General features: G+C 47.9%; 9 protein-coding genes across 9 annotated transcripts; 5 read left to right on the plus strand and 4 right to left on the minus strand.

Annotated features, from left to right (window-relative positions):
* Nucleotides 1–4,865: 4,865 nt before the first annotated feature.
* IAQ61_008939 (uncharacterized protein) lies at nucleotides 4,866–5,676 on the plus strand (the record flags this gene model as incomplete). Its single annotated transcript, XM_003836535.1, has 2 exons — nucleotides 4,866–5,144; nucleotides 5,242–5,676. The coding sequence occupies 2 exons, from the start codon at nucleotides 4,866–4,868 to the stop codon at nucleotides 5,674–5,676; spliced, it is 714 nt and encodes a 237-aa protein (XP_003836583.1).
* A 463-nt stretch (nucleotides 5,677–6,139) lies between these two features.
* Nucleotides 6,140–7,719, minus strand: IAQ61_008940 (uncharacterized protein). The gene is made up of 3 exons (XM_003836536.2): nucleotides 7,525–7,719; nucleotides 6,799–7,364; nucleotides 6,140–6,724 (listed from the first exon to the last, which is right to left on the minus strand). The coding sequence occupies exons 1-3, from the start codon at nucleotides 7,570–7,572 to the stop codon at nucleotides 6,328–6,330; spliced, it is 1,011 nt and encodes a 336-aa protein (XP_003836584.1). The 5' UTR covers nucleotides 7,573–7,719; the 3' UTR covers nucleotides 6,140–6,327.
* Nucleotides 7,720–8,752: 1,033 nt separating this feature from the next.
* On the minus strand, nucleotides 8,753–9,052 carry IAQ61_008941 (uncharacterized protein; the record flags this gene model as incomplete). The annotated part of the gene is made up of 1 exon (XM_066098185.1): nucleotides 8,753–9,052. One exon carries the CDS (start codon nucleotides 9,050–9,052, stop codon nucleotides 8,753–8,755), a length of 300 nt encoding a protein of 99 aa, XP_065951824.1.
* Nucleotides 9,053–9,211: 159 nt separating this feature from the next.
* On the plus strand, nucleotides 9,212–10,060 carry IAQ61_008942 (uncharacterized protein; the record flags this gene model as incomplete). The annotated part of the gene is made up of 2 exons (XM_003836537.1): nucleotides 9,212–9,349; nucleotides 9,401–10,060. 2 exons carry the CDS (start codon nucleotides 9,212–9,214, stop codon nucleotides 10,058–10,060), a joined length of 798 nt encoding a protein of 265 aa, XP_003836585.1.
* Nucleotides 10,061–10,728: 668 nt separating this feature from the next.
* On the plus strand, nucleotides 10,729–11,624 carry IAQ61_008943 (40S ribosomal eS6 domain-containing protein; the record flags this gene model as incomplete). Its single annotated transcript, XM_003836538.2, has 3 exons — nucleotides 10,729–11,184; nucleotides 11,303–11,470; nucleotides 11,529–11,624. 3 exons carry the CDS (start codon nucleotides 10,729–10,731, stop codon nucleotides 11,622–11,624), a joined length of 720 nt encoding a protein of 239 aa, XP_003836586.2.
* A 326-nt stretch (nucleotides 11,625–11,950) lies between these two features.
* Nucleotides 11,951–14,829, minus strand: IAQ61_008944 (uncharacterized protein; the record flags this gene model as incomplete). Its single annotated transcript, XM_066098186.1, has 2 exons — nucleotides 11,951–13,425; nucleotides 13,599–14,829. 2 exons carry the CDS (start codon nucleotides 14,827–14,829, stop codon nucleotides 11,951–11,953), a joined length of 2,706 nt encoding a protein of 901 aa, XP_065951825.1.
* A 340-nt stretch (nucleotides 14,830–15,169) lies between these two features.
* Nucleotides 15,170–16,344, plus strand: IAQ61_008945 (uncharacterized protein; the record flags this gene model as incomplete). The annotated part of the gene is made up of 3 exons (XM_003836540.1): nucleotides 15,170–15,178; nucleotides 15,230–15,340; nucleotides 15,394–16,344. The coding sequence occupies 3 exons, from the start codon at nucleotides 15,170–15,172 to the stop codon at nucleotides 16,342–16,344; spliced, it is 1,071 nt and encodes a 356-aa protein (XP_003836588.1).
* Nucleotides 16,345–16,365: 21 nt separating this feature from the next.
* Nucleotides 16,366–16,808, minus strand: IAQ61_008946 (uncharacterized protein; the record flags this gene model as incomplete). The annotated part of the gene is made up of 2 exons (XM_066098187.1): nucleotides 16,366–16,605; nucleotides 16,662–16,808. Coding segments are annotated over 2 exons (387 nt in total), but the record flags the coding sequence as incomplete, so codon positions are not given.
* A 211-nt stretch (nucleotides 16,809–17,019) lies between these two features.
* Nucleotides 17,020–23,772, plus strand: IAQ61_008947 (uncharacterized protein; the record flags this gene model as incomplete). Its single annotated transcript, XM_003836541.2, has 1 exon — nucleotides 17,020–23,772. The coding sequence occupies one exon, from the start codon at nucleotides 17,020–17,022 to the stop codon at nucleotides 23,770–23,772; it is 6,753 nt and encodes a 2,250-aa protein (XP_003836589.2).
* Between the last annotated feature and the right edge of the window lie 147 nt (nucleotides 23,773–23,919).

The raw sequence follows: 23,919 nt of genomic DNA on the forward strand, positions 1-23,919 counted from the left end.
CTTAACTACTCTCTAGAGCCCTGCTACCCTATTTATATAGACTTTAGAATGCTAATAAGCCTTTAACTAGCTTAGGAATGCCCTACTAGCAATCCTAAGCTTAGCTTACTTCTATCCTAAGTACCCTCTAAAACTAGAGACAGACGCCTCTAATAGAGTTATTGCAGCTATCCTCTTACAGGAGCATCCTAATAGGAAATAGTACCCTATATTCTTCTTTAGTTAGACCCTTACTAGTTCTAAACTTAACTAGGAAATCTATAATAAAGAATTATTTATAATAATCTGCGCCTTTAAGAAATAGCGTGCTAACCTAATAAGTACTTAGCACCTTATTAGAGTATATATAGACTATAGAGCACTAGAGTACTTTATATCTACTAAAGTCCTTAGTGCTAGGCAAGCTAGATAGCTAGAGGTTATAAGTCCCTTTAACTTCTAAATTAAGTATACTCCTAGATCTTATAACGCCTAAGTAGATATCCTAAGTAGAAGGGAATAGGATATAATTAACCTTAAGGCTACTTAAAGGGATAATTGTTTATAAGTAATAATTGCCCTAGATAGGTTACACTCCTAAATTAACTCTAACTTAGCGCAAGACTACCTAGCTAAGCATTCCTTACTAATCCTTACTTTAATTATAGTAGTTTAGAACCTTATAACTCTTAGATCCCTAGAACTTATTAAAACTCTTCTCTAAGAGAATAGGTCCTTATTCCTAATAGAAAGATTAGAGTTGCCTAAGCACTATTAGATAGAAAATAGACTCCTTCTCTACTAGGATTAACTTTGCGTGCCTGCTAGATTAGTCCTATATACTAGACTAATTTATAAGGCTTATAATTAAGTATCTACTACCTACCTATTAGCTACTAAAACCTATTAGATTCTAGCCTAATATTACTATTAGAAAGGTATAGAGACTACCTATAAATACTACGTTTAGAACTATATCCTATGCAGGAGAGGGCAGCTAAGATAGCACTAACTCCCTAGTATACTCTACCCCCTTCCTATCCCTAGTCTACTAATGCAACACCTGTGTATTAATTTTAAGGATTTTCCCTAGGATTAATATAGTTATAATTAGATTATAGTTATTATTAATTACTTATTAAAGTAAGCTATTACTATCCCTTGCTATAAAACTATAGACGCCTAAGGTATAGCTACCTTATTTATTTAGTAGGTGTACTAATTTAGATATACTCTAGATACTATTATTTCTAATTAAGGCCCTTAGTTTATATCTAGTTTCTAGTCTAAGTTCTATTAGATTATAGGCACTAAAGTTAAGCTCTCTACTACCTACTATAAATAAACTAATAGACAAACTAAAATTATAAACAAGTATATTAATTAGAGACTAAGGCCTTTTATATCCTATTACTAAGATAACTAGAGCAACCTACTACCTATAATAAACTATGCCTAAAGTACTCTTCTATATTTATCTATTAGTATAGCTCTATATTAGCTCCTCTTTAGTTTCTTACTAAAGTAAAGTTAGTATTAGAAACTAGAAAAGACCCTATCTACTATACTAGAGAAACTAAACTATAAGGACGCCTTATCCCTTACTACTTAGATATATAATACCTAGAAGATTACTAAAGAAAATATAGAAAGAGCTTAAGACTAAATACGCTCTACTACTAATTACTATTACTATCTAGTTAACTAGAAGGTTAGTAACTATATTTATCTATCTACTACTAATCTTACTATTTTATAACCTAGCTAAAAACTATCTAAATAATAGGAAGGTCCCTTTAAGGTATTAGAATAAGTAGGAAACACGTATTACCTCTAATTACTACCTAGTTCTAAGATCTATAACGTTTTCTCTCCTAATATACTATATAAAGATCCCTAAGACCTATTACCTAGATAAGAGGCTCTAAAACCCCCTAGTACGCCTATATAAGGTGTAGAGGAATAGAAGGTAAAAGAAATCCTAGCTAGTAAATTATATTAATCTAAGCTAAAATATAAGGTTAAGTAGGTTAGATATAATCCTAATCCTATTTAGTATCCTGCCTCTAACTTTATAGGTGCTCCCTATAAATTATAGGTATTCTACTAATAGTATCTAAATTAGCTAGGTCCCCTACGCAGCTTACTAAAATAGATTTAAGCCTAGGAAAAAGGTAAAGAGGATCTAATATTACTTTATAATAATTATACCTAATATTAGAACTAATTTATATCCTATTTAGCTATATATTATCTATTAACTACTATCTATTACTATTATTCTTGTTGCTATTTATTATTATATCCTATTTAGATCCTTTAAGGTTCCTAGGACACTACCCCTAGGAAACCTCTTTATTCTATATCTATCTCTCTATTAGAACCTAGTTTAGACTCTGTATTAGCTAAGATAGTGCCTAGACTATCTTTCTTAGCTAGCTTCTAGATAACTAGTAGAGCAGGCTTAGGAGCAGGGACAGGAGCTAGGACTAATTTAGACTCCTTCTTGTAGAACGCCTTTATCTTAGCCTATACTAGGAAGGTTGCCTCCTAATTTAGTGCTAATTCCTCCTTAAGTTTATTAATAGCCCTTATTAAGCCCCTAACTACTAAGACTATCTTATAGATACTATTCTAAAGCTAATATAAATTAGATATAGTAGTATAATAGGTAGCTATAAGGATTTTAGTAGCTTCTATACCCTTAGTCTAAGTATTAGTAATAGTAACGCACTTAGCAAGGTTTTAGGCAGCTTCTTAAATAGTAGCCTTAAACTATTTAATATCCTTCTAATAAGTAACTACAGCATCCTTATCCTTATCCCCTTTAGCAGGGTTTGCTACTAGGCTATAGTACTCTTCTAGGGCACCCCTAAGGGTAGAGTACTCTTAGCTAATAAAAGAAGGAATCTGCTAGAATTAGAAAAGGAACCCTATTAGACTTAGATACTTACTAGATTATAATACTTATTCTAGGAGATATAGTACTAGCACTTCTTAGAATTCTTTAACTTAAAATTAAAATTATTAAACCTACCCCTAGCTAGAGCCCTAACTACCCTTATATAGAGAGCGCAATAAATAATAGGGAAAACTCCTAGTAGTACTAGTACTAGTATAGCTAAAGGTTCTAATTTAGATTAGTAACTATTTAATTATATAGATTAAATACTTACTAGATTTTAGATAGATTAGGTTAAATATTTAAAAAATTAGGGATATAAGAATAAGAAAGTTAGTAGGTAGAGGGCTAGTTATATATAGGCTAGGGATAGGGGTCTATACCCTAGGAAGAAGAAGTAAAGGTAAAGGTAGAGGTAAAGGTAGAATTATTTTGTAAAAAGCTCTTCTTTAATAAGGGATCTAAACCTAATTCTAAGGATAGGGACTATCCTTTCTCTATAGGAGGGGGTAGTATAATAATAAGGTAGAATTACCTGCCTATTATTCTATACTAAGTTAGGCCTAATAAAGGCCTAACTTACTAATATATATAGAGAACAGCTCGCCTATAGTTAGGATAGGTATATTCTTCTTATCCTTTTGTACAAGACCTATAGGTGTAGGAATCTTATCCTTTTCTATATAGACGCGCACTCCTATATGCCTTTAAGTTGTATAGGATACCTTTTGGATGCCCTACCTACCTAAGTTATTACACTATAAGGGGGATATATTATAAGTAGGATCTTATATTTATTATAGTACTTAATAAACTCTATTATTATATAAGATCTATAGCTATTAAGGATAAGGAGCTAGTATAAAGTATAAGCTTTAGCTTTTATCTTGCAATTAAACACCTCCTTAAGCTAGGATACCCCTAGGGTATAGCTTATCTACCTACTTAGTAATCCTATAAAGAAAGCTTAGTATTATAATAGGTTAAAATCTTATAACTAGGTATCCTATAAAGCTTTAGATTAGGACTAATAAATAAGGGTAGGGGTAAGAGTAGTACTATTAGCGTATATGCAAGCTATAGTAGTAATCTACTCCTTATTACTATCCTAAAGTATAGCTCTAATCTTTCTCTACTTATAGGCGCTCTTATTAAATATACGTTTAGTTTTTAATAGTACTCTAATAAGAAAACCCTTTTTATTTATATTATAGATATACTAACTTTTAATATTATATTACTCTATTTTTTAGTATAAAAGCTTAAAGTATAAGCTATACTTAAAGGTAGAATTAGCTTTAAAGTAGTTATAATTAAGCCTAGTAGCCTAATAAGAGATAAGATTAATATTATAGCAGTTAATAAAGCACTATACCTAATTTTTACCTACTAGATTCCTTATTATTTTAGTTGCAAAATTTTAAATAATAGTCTATATAGGGGGTAATCCTTACCTATAAAGCTCTTTAATATACTTTATAAGCTTACTTTCTTATATAGTATTAAGTATTTAACTATTTAGTAAAGTAGTAGTATATACTTATTAAATTTTCTAGTAGTGTCTAGATAAGGTTAACTATAAGTAACTATACTTTTCTACTATTTCTAAGTATATAAAATCTTCTCTAAGAGTTAAGGATTTAATTACTATAAGCGTGTTATTAATAGGTGCTATAGTTGTTAAGAAATTTAGTGTTGAAAATTTGGTGATTTTAGTGTTAGTGGGCGCTTGGTGGGGGTGGGCGCTCGGTGGTGGATCACGTTATCTAAGTGGTGATCGTTGAACAGCACCCTGCTTCCGGGCCGCACTGACTCCCGTGCTCAATTTTCTAAACCTTCGACATCATCGCCATCAACGCATCCACGCTTCATACAGCGTGCAGCATATAGCATCCCAAGGTACTTAGAAGTAATCCTTACTTTCACCGCCAAAATTTCGCACGCATTTCCCCCCATCAGTATATTCACATAACACATAATCGAAATGCTGCAAAGAACCATTCTGCGCGCCTCGAGACAGGCTGCCCGCCGAACACCGGCCTTTGCGCCTCTGAGGCAACAATTCGTCGTGTCACGAGTAGCCGCCACACCCGCTATTCGTTGGTATTCGGACGCTGCACCAGCAAAGGAGGGCGAAGCAGCTGAGAAGAAGGAGGGAGAGACTGCCGAAAAGAAGGAGGATGCACCATCCGCGGCAAATGACGAGGCGGCCAAGTTGAAGGAGCAAATAGAGAAGAAGGACAAGGAAATCATTGAGCTGAAGGTACCCATTGCCCTGCTTTACCGCAGCACATGTCCTTGCTGCTACACGGCATAGAACATGGCTTTCTCCAGGAGATATCTAACGCAGTATCCTCCAGGACAAATACCTCCGCTCAGTCGCCGACTTCCGCAACCTACAAGAGCGCACAGCCCGCGAAACGAAAGCCGCAAAGGACTTCGCCATCCAACGCTTTGCGCGCGATCTTGTCGAATCCGTCGATAACCTCGACCGCGCGCTGGGCACTGTGCCTGCAGAGAAGCTCAAGTCAGATAACGCCGATCTGATTGCCCTCCACGACGGTATCAAGATGACCGACACCATCCTCATCAACACGCTGAAGAAGCACGGATTGGAGCGATTCGACCCCTCGGAGACGGGCGACAAATTCGACCCTAATATCCACGAAGCCGTTTTCCAAGCACCACAGCCGGACAAGGAGGACGGCTGCTGCTTCCACACGCAACAAAAAGGCTTCATGCTCAATGGCCGCGTGCTGAGACCTGCAAAGGTTGGCGTCGTCAAGAACGCATAAATTCGCAAAATCAAAAAAAAAAAAACTAAATCCAACAAAAATCCTCGTCGCTACAGAACCCCACTTGACATTGATTGCAAAGCCTGAACAATCCAGGGTACATGGCATCCCCGCATCATAAGCAAATGGCACAAGTGTTCCAACATACGCACAATGCCATGCAGGCTGTTGGGTGGCAAATTTGATATCCGGCGTTTATTTTGGTGTGCATGTACACGCGTACATGGCACGGGCATTTTGTACATATAGTCCCCTCTCTACATAAGGAGCATCCTGGAAAAAAGCAGAAACGGTTGTAAGACTAGTCACGACGGAAACGACATCGCCTCCCCGGTGGCAGGGGGGGGCAAAAGACATGTAAGATTTCAAAAGTACGGTGGTAATATGAAAACGATGAAATACTGTGATTGCATTCGCCACCTCTTTCTCTGAATTTCTCTTGCTGCCCCTCCCCGCCCACACCCCAGCCCCGTCTCTCATCAGAACTAGGTAGTCTAATATTGTGTATGCCACCGCAACCGCAAGTACTCTGGAAGGGCTTTGTCAATCTGCGACGCCGCTACCTTTGAAACGCCATTCCATGCAGTGATTTTTTTAACAATCCAAAAGCGCCCATCATCACAACACGAGCATGTCGGTCCCTTGACTCTCCTACCAAGGCTGCCCAGCTGTACCATACGGTGTAGCCCCATAAGGCGTCGTTCCACCCTGCGCGGCCGCACCTCCCCACGCGCTAGCACCACCATAGCCACCCGCAGGCGTGTATCCGCCATCAGCGCCGCCATAGCCAGCCCCATTCAGTGTCGGGCTCTGCGCACCGCCAAAGTCGACACCGTCTGCGCCTCCGCTGCCACCGGTGAGTTCTGCGATGATGCCCGCGAGCTTGTGTTGAAGGACTGTGATGCCTTTGCCCACAATCTGGTCTGGGTCGAGGCCACCGACGGTTTCGACGTCGTAGAAGAAGCGCGTGGGTGCGGCGTTGTAGTCAAAGGGTTCGTCTGGGTTTGCGGGACCGCCGTCAAGGTTGATGCGATCTTCGTCTTTGGGCCTGTTGGCTTTGTGTTAGTCCGGCGTTTCTTCCTTGGTTGTCATTGTGAGTTTTGTAGGGAAGAGGTAACGTACCATTCTTTATCTGGGTCCTCCTCATGCCAGTAATCCAGATGATGTAGCTTGTTCGCCGGGTCATATTCAAAGCCAATGGCCGCGCTGGGTGCCCACTTTGCATGTTCCTTTGCGATCCCCTTCTTCGCAATACAGCGCATGTGAATCGCCTGGCCCCTTCTCAACTTGACTATACAGCTCCCTGTTCCATCCGCATCTGTGATTACCGGCCTGCCCACCTCATCATTTGGCGTCATGCTCTCGACCACCAGATCCCGTGCATACACCTTCATGATTTCATTGCCCGTGCATTTAGCGTTCAGCGTAAGAACCACTGAGCAGTTACTGCAGTAGCCTTCACAGTCACAGTCGCGTGAGTAGAGCAGGTCATCTACGCCTTTTGAACACAGGGGGATGAGGCCGAGGCGGTGACAAACGAACTCGTCGGCGAGCACAGAGGTGTTGTCGAGGACTTCTACAACATCGATGGCAAGGGTGGGGATCTCGGAGAGCATGACACGGCGCAGAGAGTTTGCAGTTTCGAGGTTGAAGTTTTGGACGATGAAGTGCGCACGTTGGTTGTCGGCCTAGAGTGGATAACCTGGTCAGTTCTCCAGTACCCCGTTGTGATGTCTGCCTTCAATCTGAAAGCAGATGAGAATCTTGGAACAGGAGCATCTCGTGCGCACAAGCTCCTAGTCAAAGCGCGTGAAAGTCAAGAACAAAGCAAGACAGCAGGCAACGCACCTGCAAGAAGCGCACGTTGATTGCGCCGCCTTCAGGATCGTAGTCCATCGTGTGGGTAGTGGAGCAGACGCGCGGACAGAGCCTGGGACGAGTTTCAGAGGTTGAACCTAGATTTCAGAGCGATTAGATTGGGAGAGGCAAAGGCGCAGTTTGTATAGGCGAATGTGGGGTTGTTGTTGCGTATGTGGGATGTCGACTTGTCTACTGCCGCGGTCGAGATTCTTTGAAGTGAGAGAACGCGACAGTCGGCTAAGCTTGATCCGGTGCAGCCTCATCTTGCGCCACATCTGCGCCACATCTGCGCGAAATGCTGAAAGATTGGCATGCGCACTCGGGCTTGTAGAGTGCCGTTCTATTGAGAGTCCACAGGGGGGTTTTTTTTTCATTATTGCACGAGACTGTCCGATTTGATTTCAGGGGAAATGTCTAGAATCGCTGCTATCTTTCATCTTTAGCATGGTTGCTCACCTCGGTTGGACCATGGCGAACGACGCATGATCCAGAGTATACATCAGCTTAACTAATCAGCCGCAGCACATCCATCTCCCCGTAGCATTCAGTGTTAGAAGCTCAAACCTTGGGTGATGTGACTCTTTCTCCACTTGCGGCATCCCACGGCCCCTCTCACGCCCGTAGCTCAAGAAACTTTTGAGGGCGTGACTGGCGCTCAGCCTCGCACACGCACTCGACCACGGAGACAGGATGTCATGCATGCCCTCTGGACTGCTTCCTGATTACATAACGTGACACTGTGATTACAAGCATGGAAGGACTGTGCAAGAGATGCTTGGGCCAGGAAAGTAAGCCAACGTTCCGACTCTTGGTTGGGTATAAGGAGCGGCTAACTTTGATGTCCCTACTGGACGTTCAGGGTTCTGTTGCGAACTTGTAGGCAAAGCGACAACTTGCTACGTTAAGGGTTACCTACTTACTCCATGTACCCAATCTGATAGTTGGACATGAACATAAGCGGCAGCTGGGCAGTATAGCATGATCATAGTGCTGAAATTCTAGCCATTCAAACTGCCAAGTACTCGAGAGGGACAGGTCTCCGCTTCCAAGGTTTGCACATGGACTACGATTGTGCTAAGTACTTCTGTCCTAGGATAAGCCGGATACCAAATCCAAAGCTTGCATGTGGTTAATCACTAACTAGGCGACACATGAAGTCCCGGCTTAGTCACGACAATGCTGTGCTGTTTCTTCGAGCCCACGCTCAACGGGGCGCTCATTCGTCACGGGGCGTAGACATTTCTCCTTTACGGTACACTGCGCACTGCGATGTTGGCCAGGTGAGTCCCCATGGATGTGTTCCGCCGAGGTGCGGAGATCCCTTGATGCACAGTGCATCGAGCACCTGGGCAGTTGTGTGTATGTGTTGAGGGGTGGAGAGGGGGCAGTGCTGGCCGGCACGCAGGACGTCTGGCTTGTCTGGTTCACTTAGTCCAGGGACTTGCATGCGTCGAAGAGCTGGCCTTGGCGTTGGGGGGCAGTGCTCGGCTCCCGAGGTCGATGGTTGCGGAAGCATGACGACCGAAGGTCCAGTCGCATCGTGAATATAAGTCACACGCTGCACCTGCCAGGCCTTGACAACTCACCACCCACACTCTACCTACCCAGCTTGCCCAACTACCCAAACATCATAACATACAGTATCTTCTGCACGCATCGATCCATGCTCGCAACCATGAACATGCAGGCCACTCTACCGTCTCCGCAGCGGTCGCGAGCCTCATCGCGCTCCAAATCGCCACTATCTATCGACCTTTCAGACCTGCCACCACTGGTCGAGCCATCGCCACCTTCAAACACTCTGATCATTACCGTATGTCTTCTCTACCAACCTCTATCCGACCGTCGTACTAATACAACACAGAACCTTCTTGCCCCCGAGATCTTCCAGTTCTCAACACTCACCGAGATCCGCGAGACAATAGACCAACATGCAAAAGTCCACACTTGGGCTCCTCTCAAGTCCTTCCGCCGTATCGTAGTATCTTTCTTCGACGTCGACTCTGCGATCCAAGTCCGCCAAGCACTAGATGGCGAGCAACTTATGGGCTACCGCATTCGGGTGTACTTTGGAATGAACACGCCACTGAACCCCACCGACCAGCACCTTGCGCTTCCACAATCCGACCGACTCTTTTTTATCTCGCCACCACCATCGCCCCCCATGGGCTGGGAAATGAAGCAGGAAGATGCGCCGAACAAGCTTGTCCATGCTGAGGATCTTGCAGCAGCACTGGCACGCCTACATGCGACACCAAAGGACGACCCATCGTCGCCTACTTTCGACCACAGCGGCCCCTCAATCACTAGACGGCGCACTGGAAGCACAACAGTTGTGTACCACCCAGAAGACCATGGCGACTCACCGAATCTCCCCGCTATATCAGTCGAGGACACGACTGAGACACCTGAGCCCCTGACGCCTATCGACGCAATGGAGGGCGTTGAAGGACCTATTGCGTCTCAAAAGGCACAGGGTAAGACCGTCAGCACATCGCGGCCTCCGATTGAGTTCATGGAGTAGGCTATAGATCAGTTTTTTTTTCCTTTCTTTCTCTTGGTCTTTACCAAAAGCATCCAATTTCAATCAGGAGCGCTGCATTTCACGGCGTTTGGTGCTAGGTCATCAACAGGGGGTCTTCTACTTATCGGGAAGAGGCGTTACTAGCGAGCCTTGGTGTCACTAGACCTGGATATATGAGCTCGTAATGGTCACGATCATGGTGATGACTAAATTAGCAATTGAACATGTTCATACAGTCATATGTCTTCTCCCGCTATCTGACCTGGTTACTCAAATGGCGATTGCAATCTTAGTAGCTTTGCCACAGCCATTTCATTTATGAGCCTAGAAACTCTAGAGTCATCACGCAAGGTTCAAATCTGTCCATCGAATGAACAGGACTCATCTGAAACTCATCCAAGTCCTTGTATTTTCATCTGTGTCGATTCGACCAAGTGTTTTCGCGACATCTCAGCCGTACTGGGCTCACGCGGCGCTAAGCGACCTGGAATGTTGAGCGCGCCAGCACGTGATTTGCCAAGACTTCGGCAAAACAGTTTCTCCCTCGCCCGCCCACTGCTCCCGCTTAGCGAAACTCGAAAAACATTCGTGAATGAATCTCAAGGTCCGACCCACGACAATCTACTAACGTTGCAGCTTCCATTCGCCATCACGACGCCGCAGTCAAGATGAAGCTCAACATCTCCTACCCCAACAATGGCACCCAGAAATTGATCGAGATTGAAGATGAGCGCAAGCTCCGCGTCTTCATGGACCGTCGCATGGGTCAGGAAGTTCCTGGCGACAGCGTCGGCGATGAGTTCAAGGGCTACATCTTCAGGATCACCGGCGGCAACGACAAGCAGGGTTTTCCAATGAAGCAGGGTGTCATGCACCCTACTCGTGTCCGTCTGCTCCTCGCTGACGGCCACTCCTGCTACCGCCCTCGTCGCACTGGTGAGCGCAAGAGGAAGTCCGTCCGTGGTTGCATTGTCGGCATGGACCTCTCTGTCCTCGCCCTCAGCATTGTCAAGAAGGGTGACGAAGAGATCCCCGGCATCACCGACACCGTCCACCCCAAGCGCCTCGGACCCAAGCGTGCCACCAAGATCCGCCGCTTCTTCGGTCTCAGCAAGGAAGATGATGTGAGTTCTCTCATAGCTTCTTCGCCAATCCTGCTCCTCGTAGCGGATTGAGTCTGAGCTAGATCCTTTGTCTCGTAAGAGACGTGTATAGGTTTGAGACTAATCCATGTAAATCTAGGTCCGCAAGTTCGTCATCCGCCGTGAAGTCACGAGCAAGAAGGAGGGCGCGAAGCCATATACCAAGGCCCCCAAGATCCAGCGTCTGGTTACTCCTCAGCGTCTCCAGCACAAGCGCCACAGGGTCGCACTCAAGCGCCGCCGTGCGGAAGCTTCCAAGGACGCTGCCGTATGTCATCCCATACCCGAAACAACACCTAAATCGGATCGATACTAACTAGTGACAGAATGAGTACGCTCAGATCCTCTCCAAGCGCATCAGCGATGCCAAGGCCGCCCACGACGAGGCCCGCAAGAGGCGTGCTTCTTCCATGAGGCATTAGAGGATGTTTTCACCATGAGGGCATGATTGGGTCGTGAAATAGTTACATTGGCGTCGGCACGAAAATATGGTGTGGGCACCTTTATCTGAGTGAACAGTTCGGGATTTTATCAGCATAGGCGCTTCTCATACCAGTGTCTGCTCAGAGCAGTTGTCTCAATAAGCAATTGCATTACTTCACGACCTGTTCCGTTCCTTGTCTCCAATTATCTCTCCTCAAAAACATATTGCTATAACCCTCACCATATATGCACATCTGTTTGCAATGCTCATGTGCAATTTACTACTACGAACTAGGTACCTTTGGCGAAGCAGGTCACGCCTTTCTCATCTTATCACGGGTTCCTCTCTGTTGACACCGTGCGAGCTTTCCAACAGATCACCTTCCCCTAATAGACCCCCTATGCCAGACGACAGAAGATCTCCCGAGCATACGGTCCCTTTTCTATCCGACCAAATCTCATGAAACCTAATAGCCATGTCGCTCGCCGCGACAACAATACAACCTTCTTGAATGCCCCGTCTCGACCACACACCATCTTCCCCTCTCGCACTTGCACTGCTCCCGCCCGTATCAGCGTCATCCCCCTGCGGCCCACTCGTCGGCCCCCCAGGATACGCCACCGCACAAAGCGCACGATTTTCATCCCACCATGGCACAGCGACGACCTGCTCGCAGCTCGGCCATGCAAACACCGCAACACGATACGGGTGCTCAGGTTGCGTAAACCCAAAAGTAGCAGCAATTTCGCGCCTCGTCTGCGACCAGATGAGGCTGGTGACCTGAGCGGCGCAGTCGATGGTGGCCAGACAGGCGCCCGATCGCGTATGATAAAAGTAGATGCAGCGATCGTTTGAGCCCCCACTAACGGCGATGAGACTGCGTTGCCATGGACAAAAGGCTATTGCTTTTACGGCGGCGTTGAGAGTCCATTTGTGTTTTGCAGACGTCTGGGGGACGCGTGGGACAGGGGATGGGCGGCTGTTGACGGTGTAGATTGATTCGCCCGAAGGGCCTTCGCGAACGTCGACTGTGGTGGAGAGATGATGGCGGTCACGGTCGTGAGTGGAGGACTGCGAGACCTTTTTTGTTTCAAAGAGGTAGCAATTGTTGTCGTTGCCGCCACTTGCGAAGAGCTCGCCATCCACGGACCAAGCAAGGCCGCATATTTGCTGGGTGTGAATTGCAAGACGAGCGAGAAGTATCATGGCTCCATGCCAGGCGAAGATGGCACTTTGTGTTTCCGAGGGCCATTCGATGCTGTAGATGTATATATGGCCTACCTCATCGCCAACCAGAAGTTCTTCGGTCTGGACATCCATTGCTCTATCACGCTGCGAAAGTCGCAGGACAGTAGTCGGCCTCCACGATAGACATGAGACTGGCTTAGGCTGGCTCGCATCGAATCTCGGTTCAGAGTCGAACGAACTCCAAAGTGATATGCGACCATCGGCTCGGCCTACAGCAAGAATGGCTTGGCCGCCTTGAACCGATGAGAAGTCCAAGCACGTAACGTGCTGTATTTCCGCAAAACCATCATCTGAGATGACGTTGAGTGACTCGGGTGTCTCCACGCCGCTTCTTTCTGACCAAAGATGGACAAAGTTCCCCAGACCTACCGCGAGGCATTTCGAGGTGTGACAGTAAGCTAGCAAGGTACAGTAATAGTCATCTCGGAGCTGAGGAGCATCGAGAACTGTATACCAGATTAGTAGGACCAAATTGTCAATCACATCTGATACATATCTGAATGGTAGAACCGGCACAGGTCTTTGCGAGGTTTGATGCAAGCGGCGATTAGCTTCAAAATCTCATTAGCATCGACATCAATCATCTCAAAATTTGAAAAAAACAAACGCGAATTAACACCATCTTTAATCCAAACTCCATCGCGCCAAACATGCTTTACATGTGACGAAAGGAGGCTGCGGCGCATTCTGGGACTCGTCTCTGCTGGTGAGTGTTGCAGGATACGGTCAGTCTGATCAATGTCAAGCGCCAATGCAAGGCGGCGCTCATAGGCTTCAAGTTCAGCTTCTGGATCTACCCTGTTAAGAAAGGCAGACCGATACAATGGTGCATTCGTGCCACGACCAAGCATACCGCCTCTACCAGTAGAGACAGCTACTACTGTGTCGCTCACAGCGGAGGGCCCGCCGACGTTCCAAACCGCCCCAGCACTTATTTGACGTGCGCCTAGTGGGGTAGAGCCTCGTCTAAAGTGGTTGTTCCTATCGCGTGCACTAGCTCTTCCAACGATGGCAGAGTGTGCTTCTTGGAGACCTCTCAGCTCATTAACTAAGCGTCCACTCCGGCGAAGTCTTCGGCTAAATGCATCAGGATGCGAGCGAGCACCGTGCTGTGACGCTCTCTCTGACTCGAGCCGGTGAAGATGCCTGTTAAGTTTAAAGCTATCCCGCGTGACGGCAGGTGGGCGACGACTGGCAATAAAACGATCAGGCGTGCTTGTATCAATCCGGCTGGGTGTCGATAACAGGCAACCCCTTGCAGCATACTGATTTGGTCTGAGCGGGAAAGAGAGGCAACGAATTGATGAGCGGCAAGTATGAGCTAGCGAAGCTTCTCCAAGGACAACACCAGCATTAGATAGTATATCGTCGAGATCTTCGGCTGCAAAAGCCCCAGCGTCGTTCAAAGTAGGAGAGTGGGAACGACTCGTTTGTGTCAGGAGACTTTCAGAGACATTTGGACCGTTACGCTGTAGATATCTCGTGTGCGATTCGTGCGGCAGTTGACCATCCTCCTGGAGTTCGAGTTCACTTGATGGAGCGGGTGATTCGACTTCCAATCGCTTTCCAAGTTCAGGCGTTGAATAACTATGCGAGCGACCGGTTGCACCGTGCTGGCAGGAATGAGATGTCGATCTATTGTAAAGGTGCCTAGCCTTCGTGGGCGAGCCGTCTTCCATATGTGATGAAGTCGATTCGAATGTAGCCAGTAGCTCTGGTATTGAAAGCACACCGAGATCTGCTTTGGGCTTCAATTTGGCAGGAGAATGGGGAGGAGTGATGAAAGGATTGTCGCCCATGTCGCGTACAAAAACACAGCTGCGAGTCTTGCGCGGGGAGCCTGGTGTGCGAGGTGAGAGCCATCCTTCAGTGCTGATGGTTTTCGTGGGAGACAAAGGCGGCGTGATGTATCCAGAATCATGCGAGAATGCGTTATCCTCGTCTGAATCGCACATCTTGAGAGCCTTGAGATGGGTGAAGTAGATGCTCAGGTGACCAGCTTCAGCGCATGTCGAATGTTAGCCACAAATTCGAGGTAAAGGTAGACGGCGAGCAGTTTATTGCCTACTGCTGTGCGATCACTGCTGCTAAGTTAGTAATGATGGTGGGTTGCTTAGGTTCTTGCAGAGCACAGGATGTACCTAAGGTCAGTGGTGTTACAGTAACGGCAGCATCCCTGGAGGGGTGACGTCGGGGCAAGAGCCAGCCCCACGTGCAAGCTAGTTAGTAGTGGGGCAATGTGATTCCGAGGCTACGATATGGAAGTCACAAACATACCACGTATTCAAAGTGGGAATGGCGAGTGTATGTCCAAGCCAGACAGTCCTTTCAGTGGCAACCGCTGACAGGAAACAGCACGGCATATCACGCGGATCAGATCCCGGTGTCCGTTCAGAAGAGGCGCGACAGAAGGAGCTTGACCGCATCAAGGACTACACAGGGTTAGTAGAACTTGTGAATGCAAAGGTAAGATCACCTAGTGTATGAAGGGTACATAATGTTTGACAATCATGATGTAGATTGCGGAGAAGCAGTACAGCATCGATGCTCTTGGATTGATCACAAAACTTCTCAATGAGAACCCCGAGTATTACACGATATGGAACCACCGAAGACGCGTACTACAATCTCTGGTCGCCGGCGAAGCTGAACCAGCGGATGATTTGTTACAAGGTGATCTGCAGCTCACATTTTCGCTCTTACGCAAATTCCCCAAATGCTACTGGATATGGAATCACAGGAACTGGCTCCTCCAACAAGGTGAAACACTATTGGGTCGCGAGGCGGCGAGCAAGCTTTGGTCAGGCGAGCTACAGTTGATTGGGAAGATGCTACAGGCTGACAGTCGCAATTTCCATGCGTGGGGCTACAGGCGAATTGTAGTGGCACAGCTTGAGCGCCTGGCAGATGCCTCCCTCAGCACAGACTACACCTCAGCTAGTCTCACAGAGTCTGAGTTTGAGTATACCACCAAGATGATCAAGACGAATCTGTCCAATTTCTCTGCATGGCACAACCGTAGCCAGCTTATTCCTCGCCTTCTCAAGAACCGAAAGGCAGATCCACAGACACGCAGGGCATTCCTCGACTCAGAGCTCTCTCTCATCTGTGAAGCCATCAACACCGACCCCTTTGACCAATCCATATGGTTCTACCATCAACACCTCCTTTCAATCATGTCACCATCGTGTCCTCGTCATCAGCTTATAGTAGAGGACCTGACCAATGGCGAGCGACAGAGCTACTACGAGCATGAGATGAAGTACATCCGAGAGATACTCGAGGATGAAGCAGACTGCAAGTGGATATACGAGGCGCTACTCGTACTCGCAGAAGCATGCTTGGAGACCGATGCTGGAACTGGTTCCTTCACAACAAAAGACATGCGTATATGGTTAGATGCGCTGAAACGTCTCGATCCGCTGCGAAGAGGGCGATGGTGTGATTTGGAGGCTCGGCTCGGGTTGTGAAAGCAATCAAATGTAGCATCATTATGGCTTGCCCTTCAAGTCGGTACTGTTCTCTTTCGATGGTGGGGTCGTGGCAGTGGTGGAGACGGTGGTGTTCTTGCTATCCTTACTCCAAGCCCAAAGTCCCAGCATTGATGACCACGATGCCGATCCAGAGGCTTTCACTTCATCTTTGGGAGACAACTGCTCTGGAACTGTGGGGGGTGTAGCGCTTGGGGAATTCGGCGAAGACTCATTCTGCAGTGAACCTGCAGCAGCCATCTCTCTGATGCCATGTGTGAGTGAAAGCCTACTGAGGATGATCTGAGCTTTCATACCGTTTGTACTCTTCTTCCAATCTGCGCCTCCTCTGCTCCTTGAATTCCCCATCGAAAGTCGCAACCCCAATTGATATTCCCAAAACTGTCGCCAACGCGATAGGAAGGATACGTCCCGCCATCTCTCAACTCTGTCTCAGTGATTGCCTGTTGGTGCGCGTGACAAACGTATGACGATATGAGCCAAATGGATCAAATGCGGGCAGTGCGGGCAAAAGTGCGGAGGTCTTCTCATTTGCGCGCTAAGGAAGCACAGACAGACGCGTCGTGCCGATCTGAAGACACGCGCTCAAACACGACTTCGACTACTCCCACCCCGCCGCCTTCAGCCCGCAATACGACATGCAGACGCGCCCCAATGTCCAGATGGCGTCAGAAAGGATTTGTCCAGGACTCGGATGAAGAAGAAGAATCTCAGATTGAGTCTCAAGCTTCATCAAAGCAGAATGCACATTTAGGTGCGCATATCGACCGTGACGGCAAAGTCGAGGAACCTGAAATAAGGCCCGATGGAACAGGAAATGGTGGCCAAAACATTCTATGTGTTGATACTCAGGCGATTGGGAGCTTGGAGGAACCAAAGAGGCACAGCGAGCGGACTGCTACGCCTACGAAACCCACTTCACAGCATCGCCCCACGCCTTCGCCATTCACGCCAGGACCCTCACTAGCGATAGGACGCGGACAGACGGACTCTCCTGACCCGCTACAAATTCCTCTATCGCCGAAAAATCTAAAAGTAGCCGCAGCAGTATCCTCGCAGCTTCTAGGCTCGCCTACCGTTTTGCGAGAGGGCAGTTCATCAGCGCCAGGATGCGAGAATGCTAATTCTTCTCAGATCTTAGGGGAGACCCTAAGAAAATCTCAGCCAACCAACAAAAGAGATGTCAGCAATTCCACTGTGGACGTCCTCGGCAAGTTCGGTATTGCTCCTTTGTCAGATGAATCAGACGACGATGTCCTCTCAGACCCTCCGTCTGACTTGGAGTCACCGCCTACTCGTGTGGCTTTTGCCGAACCTCATAGACGGACCGCCGTACAGGTAGTCATACCATCCTCTACAGCCCTGCAACGTCACCTTACAGAGCAGGCATCGAGGCGGGAATTCCGTCAGCGAAAACCTATACAGCTGCATCCGTATGCACTCGAGGGAGAACTATATCGAAGGGAGGTTCAAAGTCGAGGTCTGAAGCCTGTAGCTAGAGCACGGTCTCCACAACGTCAGGTTACGGGTTATGATGGAGAATCTCAGGAAAAGAATTTCGACCCCAACGAAGCTCCCTCGAGCAGTCCACCTGAACCGGAGATTCCAGTTTCCACACCTGACGTCTCTCGACCAAGATCGCATGTAGAGCCAGGGAATTTGAACCGTCGTCCTGCATTGAACTCTACACGGCGCCTAGCTTCATCCCAGCTCCGTCTTCCCCCAGCGACAAAGCGACAGGGAACAAACTTCTCGTCGACAAAGGTCGTCTCAGAGCCTCCGAGAACGGATGAGTCTCCCATGCCACGAAATATATGGGACATCCCCCTTAATTCGCCGCCGGGTTCGAGTAGTCCTCCTTTGCCTGGCAATGGCGCCATTCGTAGACTGGGCCGTCCTTCTTTTACTGCGCTAGTCCAGAATCTACCCACCCCATCCACGTCTTCCGTCTTTCAAGACGATGCTCGCCCCACACCAGAGGAAGATTCGGATTCTGTACCTCGCACTGTATCGAGGTCCGGTGGCGAATTGCGCAGACCTGTGAGAATTATACTCAGTGATAGTTCGTCTTCTGCTTCAGAGGCACCCAGCGAACCGGAGGATATCGAATTGCGAAAGGTCAGTCGGAAAATAAAGGGTGTACTTCCCGCGTCATGGCTACGCTTGGACAAGGAGACACAAGAACGCCGCAAGGCTCAGGAGCGAGATCGACAACGATCTCGAATGGATGCTCTGCAATCTCCTGAGCTGTCTGAACCTCAAAGAGGGGTTGCTCAAAGAATTCATAGGCCAGCTGGTCGATCACAAAGACATGGACCAATTAGTCCTCGGTTTAATGACATCCTGATGATATCTGATGACTCCGACAACGAGCCTATGACACCTGGAATACAACACGCACAAGAGATGCACGAGACTGCGAAAGCGGACTTGGCACTCGCTGCAATATTCGATGATCGTTATGCTGCAGATAATTTGTCTGACATGGAGAATGATCGATTGCACCTACCCACGCTTGGAGGCGCTGGCAACAAACGGAAAAGACAAACGAAAATTACAGATGCATTACGAGGCAAAAAGAGAAGAAAGCAATCTGGGGGTATGACAAGTACCTCAGCTCTCGTGAAGCATACGCTTGACAGGCGACCGCAAAAGAAGAAGTGCCGGACCAATGCACTACGTCGACCTCCGCCGCCTGCCATGAGTATTGTTGACATACATCTTTCCCCGACGAAGCGCCCTGGTAGTGAGCCGCAGTTCTTGAAGATAGCAAGGCGTCAGGCGCTACGCAGGCCAGATCTGGCTCGCCAAAGTCCGGATACCAAGCAAATACGATTACACAGCGCTCAAGATACAGAAGAGGCCAATCTCACACTTCGTAATTGGCGTGAAGGAATCTTAAAGCCGAGGCCAGTTGCGACTACAGAGAGCTATGTGGGAAGACAGCCACTAGTGCATAATAGTGGAAACAAGCAAGCCTCACATGGGCAGTCAACAGCGGACACCAGTTCGGTAAAGAGCCTCGATCAGCGATCAGATTTTGGCTCGGAAGTCTCTCGAGCTCGAAAACGCGCGCCTCTTTCTCATGGTCTGATCAAATTCAAGCGAACTGGCACTCTCAGATCGCAGTCGTCGCGACACAATAAGAAAACATGGGGAACTCACCAGAAACGCTCTCATGCACTTATCCCTGCCTTCAGGAATGCACAGCTGGAAGGTGAAGAGAAAACTTTCAGTCGTGACCATCGCAAAATTGCCTTTGAGCACGGTTTGCGACGAGCTGATCAGCAGTTTGATCTTCCTCCACCCCCAGAGAGATTCCATATGAACCCGCAGCTTGCCCGATATCTTGCAGATGATGACGCGGTTCTTCCGCCATTGCCAACAACCGCAAGTATAGGAGAGCCGGATGCAAAAACTTCCGAGAAACAATTAGCGCCAAAGAAGCGCTTAGTCCGCAAGCGTCTCGCCCAAAGAATTGATGTGGAGACTCGGGAGTATCGCCAGCCGAGCGAGCCTGCCATACAAGAAATTTTCGATGCAGTTGTCCCCAACCCCCAACAAGCTCTCGAGCGGGAAATTGAGTCACTTGTACTTCAGGGCCTCGGTCCTCATGGGACACGGTATCCCATCACATTTGAGATCCATTCTCTCGCATCCGGGACTTATTTTCATTCTTCGACGTTCGTTGGATCTGATGGGTTTCGGCGAGCTTTGACGACGGGGAAGCCAGATGGGCGCGACTTGGACGAACCAGCGGGGTACTGCACATTCAGATATGGTGTATTACCCATCAAATTTGGTCCATGGGGTGATGAAACCTGTTCCCAGATACAAAATCTAGCGAGCAATATCTTTGCGCCCTTCGACGTTCACACCTCCACCTCGGAAGAGCATGTGCAGCCTTCTGAAGATACCCTGAACCACGCAACCCAGTTCTTGAGGACATTAATAGGCTATCTATCTGATCATGTTAGTTTTCCGGATCCTGTTGACCGCAAAGGTTTCGTTGAAAGAATGTTACCCATCATTCAGAGTCTATTTCACAGCGTCTTGAATACCCAAGGTTTTGTGAGCTTACAAGAAGCTGTCACAGATAGTGAATGGAACCGGAACATTATTCGCATTATGGCATACCTCCTCGTCACAACTATGCAAGTATACCAAATCGCCCAACACCCCCTCGTTGGCTCGAACGGCCATGGTTCAGCCACGTCGTTGATCAAAAGTCTCTCAGGCGCCATTGTGGCCCAGCTCATCGAGCGGGGTATCCCTGAGCTGAGCGCCTTTCTTGAAGGCAACAAACGACATGCGATCCGGGAGAATGGCGTGCAAGACTCGGATCTGCTCGTTGAGTGTACTGTACTCTGTATGCACACATTAGAAGGTATGAAAATACCACAATGTGGGTTTTGGGACATCTTCGGTGCACAGCTTTCGTCAAAGGTCTCTGAAGTGACTCATGTGGCTTCATTTGAGGCAACCTGGGCCACAATATACACCCTTCTACCATTCAGTGAGATTGATGTCTCTGGAATACCCATACGGAATCGTCCGGCTGTGCGAGCTGAGAACTGGATCTGCGTAAGAGACCTCCTGAAACGCCTCTACGAACTATACCCTGCGACCAGTAGGAGACACGGCACTTCGATCAATGAATATGTCCGAACAACCCTAGCACGCTGTCACAGACTAATCAAATACTGGCATTGGGAGCACCCTGAGCATATGCTGATCACCACCTTTGACTTCTTTGGTCAAAATGGTTTGCGGCAACTGCGACATGAGGCCAGCAAAGGTTCAGCGTCGTTTTTAGACCATCTATCTGTCGAGCAATCGTTGGGGCTTGAACCCAACGAGTCCGGATTTCACGTGGCACTAAAGTGTCTTGCGTTAGGTCTTCAAGGCATGGGGAAATCATATGCTGAGAAGAAAATTCGGAGCTTCGTTTTTCGCACAATACCTAATCATGGCCGCGGTTACCCAAAGGATCAAACTTTAGAGGAAGAAAGTCTGGCGGCCCTCCGCAACCATCACGACCTCCTCTCTGTGCTTTATTGGGCAGCTCCAGCACCGTGTCGACCTAAGCTCAGTCACATACGGGACCTTGTGAACCATGAGACTTCTCACCGCGAAGCTTGCAGGCTCAATGTACGCGCTTGGGCTAATCTTACAGCATTTCAGCTATCAACTGAAGAACCGTATGTGGCAGCGAAGCCTTTCGCCCTCTGGTTTAAAGATATAATGCATCAAACCTTGAAACAATACCGCCTGGCAAAAACAGAAGCTGATGATTATATGAAGTCCGGAGTCCTAGATGGCACAACAGATGTGTCTGCAGTTATGGTCCGACAGATGATGGAGAAGAACCAAGAACAAGTCATTGCTACTTTGCGAGACTGCATGGCAGGCATGCGGAAATCTATCAAGACCGCCAGGGACCCTGCATGTTTAGCTGCCTTCCTTCGAGATACTGACATTGTGCACCTGCTTGAACTGCCGCATCTCCAGGATCGCCGCTTGATCAATGTAATTATGGATGCGCTAGCAATTTTCAGAGATTACGCGGCAATGCAGAAAGTGGCTGCAAGCGTTAAAGAAAGCCAAACAACGAGTGAAGAGAGTCAAGACTATGGTGACTTCCCAGATTTGGATGACTTTGACGATCAGGATTCCAAGACTCCAGACGAGACGGTCACGCAACCCGGCTTAGAGTTCATTCAGACTCCTCTTTGGCATTTGCTGTCGAACGCGTTTGGTGCAGACAGGGCTCCAGACGAGAATCTCCTTATGGACTGTGTTGTCACATGGATATCCGTTGCCTCAGCTCAAGTTACTTCAGGCCAGCGGATGTGGTCGGATTATGTCGACTCTTACAGCCCAACTTCTTGGATGCAATTACGCCAAACAGAACAGACACGCAAATTCGAACCATACTATATGGCTGCTCTTATCGACAGTGATTCCAAAGTCTACGAAGAGCACCGTCATGAGCTCATCAAGGCTATGTTCCTGTCTCTGGTGGAGCGAGAGTCGATGCTCCGCTTCCAGCATCTCCTGCTGGCTGCCATTCTTCGAATTGATCATCACCATCCGCTACTGCATAATTTGCCATATTTTCGTCAGCAGGACACCAGTGACTTCGATGTCTCTGCGGAGACACTGCGTAATCGTCGCCTGGCTCTGATCTCGAGCATCTTGTCCAACATGCGAGATGATATGCACGCTACGACACGAGGCAATCCTGCCAGCGCCCCCCACATGAGGCGGGCGTATGCTACGATACTGAAGGACTTCATGACGACCATGAAGTTTAATTACCAGCAGCTTCAGCAGGGCGCGACTGTTACTGGCGCATATGTCGAGTTTGTGCAAAAGGTTGTCCAGTTCCTGAAGCAGTATACAAACGACATTTGTCCTGTTTTGCCCTTCTTCACAGACTCAGTCGCATTTCCGCTACCGGCTGGAGATCCCACGTATGTTGTCGCTCGCTTATGTGGTTATGCACCCAAAGTCCATGATTCGGGGACTGCAAAGCAGCTCTCGGTCTTCATACAGACGGTGGCACAGCAAGCAGCTGCCGACAACCACCAGTCGTATCTGGTCAACCAGCTCATCACCGCTCTGTGCACAGACGAGGCGCCCGCCGCGGATCGAGAGGCTTTGCGTCATACGTTGCTCCAGGGCATCTTCCCGGCGTATTTGGAGGAAGCATTTGCAACAAGTACAAGCTTTCTCATCGCGCAGCCACTGCTACGAGCTCTGCCTTCCATACTGGATTCAATGATCTTTGACCTGCGGATCATGCAGCCTTCCAGTCTCTCTTCAACGACTGCGTCCATCATAGCCTTCTCGCACGCCTTCATCCGTGGCAGTGAATGCATCAAGGACAAACCATACATATTTCGCGAGCCCCACATACTCTCAACGCTATCCTACATGCTAGAGGCCATGACATCCGTCGCACCGCTGCTAGACTACATCTGCAGTCGTCTCACAGCGAGCACAAACCCCCCAAAACCAAGCATAGTCACCTACATGGAGCAGCTCGGCACTTTCATCACCGAAATGCTACAAGATCTACTGCCCACCACCATTCCAATCTACGAAGGCGACGCACATGCCCCATGCGCCGACTCCTCGCGCGATGATCTTTTGGCCTTTTGCAAACGGGGACTACAGGATGGGCTGAAGCGGAATTGGAGCGAGAGTCGTGGCGGGATATGGTTTGGCCAGGGACAGGCGCGACGAGAGGTTTTGTTTGATGCTGGGTTGCTGGAGGAGGAGAGGGCGAGGTTGGAGGGTTGTATCGATGGCTTTGGACGTGTGCTGGTTAGTCTGTATGGGGAGGGGGATAGGGGGTTTGAAACTTTGGGGTCATGCAGGGTTGATGATGTTGTTGTTTAATGATTGTCAAGTTAGCGATACATGGACTGGCGTTTTTTTCTTCTCGTTTTTGTCTTCGTCTTCCTCATGCTGGTGGGGGTGCGGAGACTACGGATCATGTGTCCTGGATAGTTGCGAAATGTTTTGCATGGCAAGAAGTATGAATCT

The sequence above is a fragment of the Plenodomus lingam genome, assembly GCF_022343315.1.
Source record: "Plenodomus lingam strain CAN1 chromosome Unknown contig_5, whole genome shotgun sequence".
NCBI classification, from domain to species: domain Eukaryota; kingdom Fungi; phylum Ascomycota; class Dothideomycetes; order Pleosporales; family Leptosphaeriaceae; genus Plenodomus; species Plenodomus lingam.

Bases quoted from the DNA above. Each gene is read 5' to 3' on its own strand.
- IAQ61_008940 (XM_003836536.2), bottom strand. From the start codon at position 7,572: ATGGACTACGATCCTGAAGGCGGCGCAATCAACGTGCGCTTCTTGCAG. The intron at 7,365-7,524 runs GTGCGTTGCCTG...TATCCACTCTAG, and splicing joins TCAACGTGCGCTTCTTGCAG to GCCGACAACCAACGTGCGCA. The intron at 6,725-6,798 runs GTACGTTACCTC...CAAAGCCAACAG, and splicing joins GAGGACCCAGATAAAGAATG to GCCCAAAGACGAAGATCGCA.